Source organism: Heterodontus francisci, chromosome 39 (genome assembly GCF_036365525.1).
Source record: "Heterodontus francisci isolate sHetFra1 chromosome 39, sHetFra1.hap1, whole genome shotgun sequence".
Classification (NCBI taxonomy): domain Eukaryota; kingdom Metazoa; phylum Chordata; class Chondrichthyes; order Heterodontiformes; family Heterodontidae; genus Heterodontus; species Heterodontus francisci.
Window position 1 is genome coordinate 41,667,645 of NC_090409.1, and position 9,939 is coordinate 41,677,583.

General features: G+C 51.0%; 1 protein-coding gene across 1 annotated transcript in view; it reads left to right on the top strand.

The window, feature by feature from the left end:
- Positions 1-5,635: 5,635 nt before the first annotated feature.
- The window catches only part of LOC137352899 (CD276 antigen-like), a 56,562-nt gene continuing 52,258 nt past the window's right edge, over positions 5,636-9,939 (top strand). Inside the window, exon 1 of the mRNA XM_068018744.1 lies at positions 5,636-5,945. Coding sequence (XP_067874845.1) covers positions 5,924-5,945 — 22 coding nt within the window. The 5' untranslated portion in view covers positions 5,636-5,923. The remainder of the gene's footprint in view (positions 5,946-9,939) is intronic.

Below are 9,939 nucleotides of genomic sequence, written 5' to 3' on the forward strand. Positions count from 1 at the left end.
GGAGCAGCTGTTTGCTTGTCGAGAGAGAGAGAGAGAGAGAGAGAGAGGCGGAAAGGTTTAGGCAGGGAATTCCAGAGCTTGGGGATTTGGAAATGAGGATGAGAGGTTACAAATCCAGATATTGTGTGACTGGGAGTCGGCGTAGGTCAGTGAGCACAGAGGATGATTGGGGAACGGGACTCCGGTGCGAGTTTAGACATGGGTAGCAGAGTTTTGGATGAGCTGAAGTTTCCGGAGGGGAGAATGTGGGGGATGGGCCAGGAGTGCGTTGGAATGGTCAAGTCTGGAGGTAACAGAGGGACGGACGAGGGCTTCAGCCGTCGATGAGCTGAGACAGGGGCGAAGTCGGGCCACGTCACGGAGGTGGAAATATGCGGGTCTGAGTGATGGTGCGAGTATGTGATCGGGAGCTCATCCCGGGGTCAAATGTGACACCAGGGCTGTGAACAGACTGGTTTAATCTCAGACTGTTGCCAGGGAGAGGGACGGTGTCGGTAACTAGGGAACGGAGGTCGGAGCGGGGACTGAAAACAACGGCTTCGGTCTCCCCAATATTTAATCGGAGGAAATTTCTGCTCATCCAGTTCTGGATGTCGGATAAACAGCCGGATCATTTCGAGACAGTGGAGGAGGGGAGAGAGGTAGTGGAGGAGGGGAGAGAGGTAGTGGAGGAGGGGAGAGAGGTGGTGGTGAGGTGGAGACAGGTGTCGTCAGTGTACTGGTGAAAACTAACGGCGTGTTTACGGATGACGTTGGAACAAATATCACTGAGTCCTGCCGATGTTTGAAAGGAACTGTCCCAAGAGGCATCAGCTGGAGTGATCCCTGAATAAGGCAGTCAGGAAGTGACAGAATTCCTGAATAGAATAGCCTCAAACTTTCTGGAAGCTGGCAACATTTTTATTTAGAGATACAGCACTGAAACAGGCCCTTCAGCCCACTGAGTCTGTGCCAACCAACAACCACCCATTTATACTAATCCTGCAATAATCCCATATTCCCTATCACATCCCCACCACCTAACTACACTCGGGGCAATTTACAATGACCAATTTACCTATCAACCTGCAAGTCTTTGAAAGCTGGAGCACCCGGAGGAAACCCACACAGACACAGGGAGAACTTGCAAACTCCGCACAGGCAGTACCCAGAATTGAACCCGGGTCGCTGGAGCTGTGAGGCTGCGGTGCTAACCACTGCTCCACTGTGCCGCCTGTGTCTGTGTAAATCTGGGAACAATCAGACAGGTTAAAACTCCAAACAAAAACACGACAGGGACCGGAAATCTGCCATAAAAACTGAAAATGAATCGCACAGCACGGAGTGAGTCCATTCGGCCCATCGTACCTGGGCCAGCTCTTTGAATGACCTTTCCAATTATTCCCCACTTCCCTCCCCCCCCCCCACCCGATCTTTCTCCTTCACCTTGTAAATATTTCCCCTTCACGTATTCAACCAATTGCCCTTTTGAAAATGGAGAGAGAGGGTGTGAGGTGGAGAGAGAGAAAGAGGGAGGGAGGACAGGGCATAAACTGCACAGATGAGAGAGAGAGGGTCAGAGTGAGAGGTTACAGACCCAGATTGGCCGGCCGTTTGCTGCAGTGCTGGGATCTTCCTGTGCACCTGACTTGCTCCATGTGTGTGCATCCCTCCGGGGTTTCCCCTGGGTGTTGCAGTTGGGTGTGAGATGTGGGTGATATTTGGCTGAGAGTGGAGACAAAAAATAGCTACTGACACAGAACCGGGGGCCAAACCACACACAGACACAGACACACATATACTCACACACAGACACAGACACATATACACGCACACACAGAATCAGTCATGTATACTCACACACAGACACATATACTCACACAGACACTCATATACTCACATACACAGAGACCCAGATACACACACTTACGCATACAGACATACACACACACTGACACACACTGACACACACACACACAGATACACATACACACACTGACACACACACACTGACACACACACACTGACACAGACACACACAGATACACACACACAGACACACATTGATACACACACAGAGATACACACACTGACACACACACACTGACACAGACACACACAGATACACACACACAGACACACATTGATACACACACAGAGATACACACACTGACACACACACACTGACACACACACACTGACACAGACACACACAGATACACACACACAGACACACATTGATACACACACACACAGACATACACACACTGACACACACACAGAGATACACACACACACACAGATACACACACACTGACACACACACAGACACAGATACACACACAGACACACACACAGAGATACACACACTGACACACACACAGAGATACACACACAGAGATACACACACACACAGAGTTACACACACAGAGATACACACACACACACACACAGAGATACACACACACACAGAGATACACACACACTGACACACACACAGAGATACACACACACTGACACACACAAACAGATACACAGACAAGAATACGTTCTCTGAGTTTAACTGTTCACTTGCTGAGTCTCTCCATCCCTCCGTCCCGCTGGCTCCCCCTCTTATCCCGGCCCCACAACCTCAACCCACACTCTCTCTCTCACTGGCAATTAAATAGCCACCCTACAATACCCAGAGGGGCCCCATTGTCAGTGTAAACAGACACAAGAAGGTCTTGTATCTTTACAGAGCTTTACTGTATTAAAACCTCTCAAGATGCATCAAGTCAGCAATTATCAGACATAATTTGACATCGTGCCACACAAGGAGATAATAGAACTGGTGATCGAAAGCTTAGTGAAAGGGGTGGGTTTAATAAAGGAGGAGAGAGAGAGAGAGGCGGAGAGGTTTAGGGAGGGAATTCCAGAGCTTAGGGCCCCAGGCAGCTGAAGGCACGGCCACCAATGGTGGAGCGATGGGAATCGGGGGATGGGCAAGAGGCCGGAATTGGAGGAGTGCAGAGATCTCGGAGGGTTGGTAGGGGACTGGAGGAGGTTACAGAGATAGGGAGGGTTGTAGGGGCTGGAGGAGGTTACAGAGATAGGGAGGTGTTGTAGGGGCTGGAGGAGGTTACAGAGGTCGGGAGGGTTGTAGGGGCTGGAGGAGGTTACAGAGATAGGGAGGGTTGTAGGGGCTGGAGGAGGTTACAGAGATAGGGAGGGTTGTAGGGGCTGGAGGAGGTTACAGAGATAGGGAGGGTTGTAGGGGCTGGAGGAGGTTACAGAGATAGGGAGGGTTGTAGGGGCTGGAGGAGGTTACAGAGATAGGGAGGGTTGTAGGTGCTGGAGGAGGTTACAGAGATAGGGAGGGTTGTAGGGGCTGGAGGAGGTTACAGAGATAGGGACGGTTGTAGGGTTGAGGGATCCAGGAATTCTTTCTTGCTCTGTCTGTGTACGGCGTTGGGAGGATTCGGAGAGAGCGAGAGACAGTGAAAAATCAGTTGTGGATCTGATGGAGTGTGTTTAGAAACCGTGCAGTCAACGTTCAGTCAGTGCATAGCGGGAAGAAATCCCGAGGGGAATTGGAGAAATACTGGAAGGGGAAAAATGTGCAGGGCGATGGGGAATAGAGCAGAGTGGGGTGGGGGGAGAGTGGGGGCTAATTGGATAGATCGTTCAAAGAGCTAGCACAGGGACGATAGGCTGAATGGACTCCTCCTGTGCTGTCAGATCCCCTGCAGCAGGATAAAGAGTGAGGGTGGAGGGGAGTTTACATGCAGTCTGGAGGAGGGAGTTTACATGCAGTCTGGAGGAGGGAGTTTGAAGGTGAGGTAGGCGATGGGCCTGCACTCCCACAGGGAGTGTGTGAGAGTCCGGAGGGAGGGGAGGTGACCAGGGTTGAGGCCCTCCGGATCCTCATTCAGTTGTGAGAGAGGAGGCTGTCAGGGTTCCGAGGGAGGGACTTCCATTTCCCAGCTCAGGACATCCCAAAGAGCCTCGCAGACAATCGAGGACTTTTATTTGAAGCATGCCCACTGTTGTACTGCAGGAAACGCAGCAGCCATTTTGCGCACAGCAAGATCCCACAAACAGTGATGTGATAATGGCCCAGTTCATCTGCTTTTTTTTAGTGATGTTGGTTGACGGATAAATATTGTCCCCAGGACACCAGGGAGAACTCCCCCCCCCTCCCCCACACCCCCCCCCCGCCCCACTCTTCTTCCAAATAGTGGCCGTGGGATCTTTTACACCCACCAGAGAGGGCAGTCGAGGGCCTCGGTTTAACGTCTCATCTGAAAGACGGCACCTCCGACAGCGCAGCACTCCCTCAGTACTGACCCTCCGACAGTGCAGTACTCCCTCAGTACTGACCCTCCGACAGTGCAGCACTCCCTCAGTACTGACCCTCTGACAGTGCGGCACTCCCTCAGTACTGACCCTCCGACAGTGCAGCACTCCCTCAGTACTGACCCTCCGACAGGGCAGCGCTCCCTCAGTACTGACCCTCCGACATTACGGCACTGCCTCAGTACTGACCCTCCGACAGTGCAGCACTCCTTCAGTACTGACCCTCCGACAGTGCAGCACTCCCTCAGTACTGACCCTCCGACAGTGCAGCACTCCCTCAGTACTGACCCTCCGACAGTGCAGCACTCCCTCAGTACTGACCCTCCGACAGTGCAGCACTCCCTCAGTACTGACCCTCCGACAGTGCAGCACTCCCTCAGTACTGACCCTCCGACAGTGCAGCACTCCCTCAGTACTGACCCTCAGACAGTGCAGCGCTCCCTCAGTACTGACCCTCCGACAGTGCAGTAAAGTCAGCTGCATGCTTAGTTACAGCTGGCTTACTGTTTTATTGAGGTGAGTGAGGGATGTTGGAAGGAGATGATTCAGACACAACCCATTGATTCACATCAAAGTCCAGTTCTCCTGTTCCTGAACAAAAAGCTACTGAAAAATCCCTTCCTGTGTCTGGTTATTCACAGTCAGGGATTTCCCACCTTTAACTGTAGCAACATAAAGGACCTTCACATTCACATGAGGGGGATAGACAGGGTGGATAGCAAGAAGCTTTTTCCCCAGAGTGGGGGGATTCAATTACTAGGGGTAACGAGTTCAAAGTGAGAGGGGGAAAAGTTTAGGGGGGATATGCGTGGAAAGTTCTTTACGCAGAGGGTGGTGGGTGCCTGGAACGCGTTGCCAGCGGAGGTGGTAGACGCGGGCACGATAGCGTCTTTTAAGATGTATCTAGACAGATACATGAATGGGCAGGAAGCAAAGAGATACAGACCCTTAGAAAATAGGCGACAGGTTTAGATAGAGGATCTGGATCGGCGCAGGCTTGGAGGGCCGAAGGGCCTGTTCCTGTGCTGTAATTTTCTTTGTTCTTTGTTCTAGATATGTGCCTGAGGAATTTAAATAGGACAATCAAAGGAGAGAGGGAGTCGAGAGATGGAGGGAGAGAGAGTGAGATGAAAGAGAGAGAGTGGGATGAAAGACTGAGGGAGAGAGAGAGAGAGAGAGAGAGAGAGAGTGAGAAGAGAGAGAGAGAGAGACAGAGAGTGAGAAGGGAGAGAGAGAGAGACAGAGAGTGAGATGAGCTGCAGTGGGAGAGGGAGACAGAGATACAGAAAAAATAGAGGGAGAGGGGGAGAGTGAGAAAGAGACAGAGGGAGAGACAGAGAGATGGAGGGAGAGAGGAAGAGACAGAGAGAGAATCAGACAAAGGTGGTGAGACAGGACTGAGAGGAAGAGGGGTGGAGTTTGAAAATGTTCAAAATTCAATATGCCAGCTGTCTGAGAGAGTAAAGCATGATTCACAAGCCACTCACTCATATGTGGGTTTGCAACCCTCCCAGTCTGAGTCCTGTCTTTGTTAGATCTGGAAAGACGAGAGGTGCAGCCCCAGGAACGGATCAAAAGACACGTTGTGTAGAGTCAATCAGGCTGAATGAGAATGAAGACAGACACAGGTATGTGCCTCTATCTCTCTCTCTCTCCATCTACTCCTCTCCCCAACTATCCTGTTAAACGGTAACTCCTGTCTATTCTGCCTTCCCTGTTTCAATGTGTTGGGAGTAGTTTATAAAGACTGTGTTTTGTCAGGTCTGGAGCAGCTGTTTGCTTGTCGAGAGAGAGAGAGAGAGAGAGAGAGAGGCGGAAAGGTTTAGGCAGGGAATTCCAGAGCTTGGGGATTTGGAAATGAGGATGAGAGGTTTCAAATCCAGATGTTGTGTGACTGGGAGTCGGCGTAGGTCAGTGAGCACTGAGGATGATTGGGGAACGGGACTCCGGTGCGAGTTTAGACACGGGTAGCAGAGTTTTGGATGAGCTGAAGTTTCCGGAGGGGAGAATGTGGGGGATGGGCCAGGAGTGCGTTGGAATGGTCAAGTCTGGAGGTAACAGAGGGACGGACGAGGGCTTCAGCCGTCGATGAGCTGAGACAGGGGCGAAGTCGGGCCACGTCACGGAGGTGGAAATATGCGGGTCTGAATGATGGTGCGAGTATGTGATCGGGAGCTCATCCCGGGGTCAAATGTGACACCAGGGCTGTGAACAGACTGGTTTAATCTCAGACTGTTGCCAGGGAGAGGGACGGTGTCGGTAACTAGGGAACGGAGGTCGGAGCGGGGACTGAAAACAACGGCTTCGGTCTCCCCAATATTTAATCGGAGGAAATTTCTGCTCATCCAGTTCTGGATGACGGATAAACAGCCGGATCATTTCGAGACAGTGGAGGAGGGGAGAGAGGTAGTGGAGGAGGGGAGAGAGGTGGTGGAGGAGGGGAGAGAGGTAGTGGAGGAGGGGAGAGAGGTAGTGGAGGAGGGGAGAGAGGTGGTGGAGGAGGGGAGAGAGGTGGTGGAGGAGGGGAGAGAGGTGGTGGAGGAGGGGAGAGAGGTAGTGGAGGAGGGGAGAGAGGTAGTGGAGGAGGGGAGAGAGGTGGTGGAGGAGGGGAGAGAGGTGGTGGAGGAGGGGAGAGAGGTGGTGGAGGAGGGGAGAGAGGTGGTGGAGGAGGGGAGAGAGGTGGTGGAGGAGGGGAGAGAGGTGGTGGAGGAGGGGAGAGAGGTGGTGGAGGAGGGGAGAGAGGTGGTGGAGGAGGGGAGAGAGGTAGTGGAGGAGGGGAGAGAGGTAGTGGAGGTAGGGAGAGAGGTGGTGGAGGAGGGGAGAGAGGTGGTGGAGGAGGGGAGAGAGGTAGTGGAGGAGGGGAGAGAGGTGGTGGAGGAGGGGAGAGAGGTGGTGGAGGAGGGGAGAGAGGTGGTGGAGGAGGGGAGAGAGGTGGTGGAGGAGGGGAGAGAGGTGGTGGAGGAGGGGAGAGAGGTGGTGGAGGAGGGGAGAGAGGTGGTGGAGGAGGGGAGAGAGGTGGTGGAGGAGGGGAGAGAGGTAGTGGAGGAGGGGAGAGAGGTAGTGGAGGTAGGGAGAGAGGTGGTGGAGGAGGGGAGGGAGGTGGTGGAGGAGGGGAGAGAGGTAGTGGAGGAGGGGAGAGAGGTAGTGGAGGAGGGGAGAGAGGTAGTGGAGGAGGGGAGAGAGGTAGTGGAGGTGGGGAGAGAGGTGGTGGAGGAGGGGAGAGAGGTGGTGGTGAGGTGGAGACAGGTGTCAGTGTACTGGTGAAAACTAACGGCGTGTTTACGGATGATGTTGGAACAAATATCACTGAGTCCTGCCGATGTTTAAAAGGAACCGTCCCAAGAGGCATCAGCTGGAGTGATCCCTGAATAAGGCAGGCAGGAAGCGACAGAATTCCTGAATAGAATAGCCTCAAACTTTCTGGAAGCTGGCAACATTTTTATTTAGAGATACAGCACTGAAACAGGCCCTTCAGCCCACTGAGTCTGTGCCAACCAACAACCACCCATTTATACTAATCCTGCAATAATCCCATATTCCCTGTCACATCCCCACCACCTACCTACACTCGGGGCAATTTACAATGACCAATTTACCTATCAACCTGCAAGTCTTTGAAAGCTGGAGCACCCGGAGGAAACCCACACAGACACAGGGAGAACTTGCAAACTCCGCACAGGCAGTACCCAGAATTGAACCCGGGTCGCTGGAGCTGTGAGGCTGCGGTGCTAACCACTGCTCCACTGTGCCGCCTGTGTCTGTGTAAATCTGGGAACAATCAGACAGGTTAAAACTCCAAACGACAGGGACCGGAAATCTGCCATAAAAACTGAAAATGAATCGCACAGCACGGAGTGAGTCCATTCGGCCCATCGTACCTGGGCCAGCTCTTTGAATGACCTTTCCAATTATTCCCCACTTCCCTCCCCCCCCCCCCACCCGATCTTTCCCCATCACCTTGTAAATATTTCCCCTTCACGTATTCAACCAATTGCCCTTTTGAAAATGGAGAGAGAGGGTGTGAGGTGGAGAGAGAGAAAGAGGGAGGGAGGACAGGGCATAAACAGCACAGGTGAGGGAGAGAGAGAGAGAGGGTCAGAGTGAGAGGCTACAGACCCAGATTGGCTGGCCGTTTGCTGCAGTGCTGGGATCTTCCTGTGCACCTGACTTGCTCCATGTGTGTGCATCCCTCTGGGGTTTCCCCTGGGTGTTGCAGTTGGGTGTGAGATGTGGGTGATATTTGGCTGAGAGTGGAGACAAAAAATAGCGACTGACACAGAACCGGGGGCCAAACCACACACAGACACAGACATATATACTCACACACAGACACAGACACATATACTCACACACAGACACACACACATATACACGCACACACACATATACTCACACACACAGAAACAGACACATATACTCACACACAGACACACATATACTTACACACACAGAAACAGACACATATACTCACACACACACATATACTGACACACACAGAAACAGACACATATACTCACACACACACACACATATACTCACACACACAGAAACAGACACATATACTCACACACAGACACATATACTCACACACACAGAAATAGACACATATACTCACACACAGACACACATATATAATCTCACACACAGAAACAGACACATATACTCACACACATATACTCACACACACAGAAACAGACACATATACTCACACACACACATATACTCACACACACAGAAACAGACACATATACTCACACACACAGAAACAGACACATATACTCACACACACACATATACTCACACAAACACATATACTCACACACACAGAAACAGACACATATACTCACACACAGACACATATACTCACTCACACACATATACTCACACACACAGAAACAGACACATATACTCACACACACACATATACTCACACACACAGAAACAGACACATATACTCACACACACACATATACTCACACACACAGAAACAGACACATATACTCACACACACACACACACATATACTCACACACACAGAAACAGACACATATACTCACACACACAGAAACAGAAACAGACACATATACTCACACACAGACACATATACTCACACACACACACATACTCACACACACAGAAACAGACACATATACTCACACACACACACACACACACATATACTCACACACAGAGAAACAGACACATATGCTCACACACACACATATACTCACACACACAGAAACAGACACATATACTCACACACACACATATACTCACACACACAGAAATAGACACATATACTCACACACAGACACACACATATACTCACACACACAGAAACAGACACATATACTCACACACATATACTCACACACACAGAAACAGACACATATACTCATACACACACATATACTCACACACAGAAACAGACACATATACTCACACACACACACACACACACATATACTCACACACACAGAAACAGACACATACACTCACACACACACACATATACTCACACACACAGAAACAGACACATATACTCACACACAGACACACACACTCACATATACTCACACACACAGAAACAGACACATATACTCACACACAGACACATATACT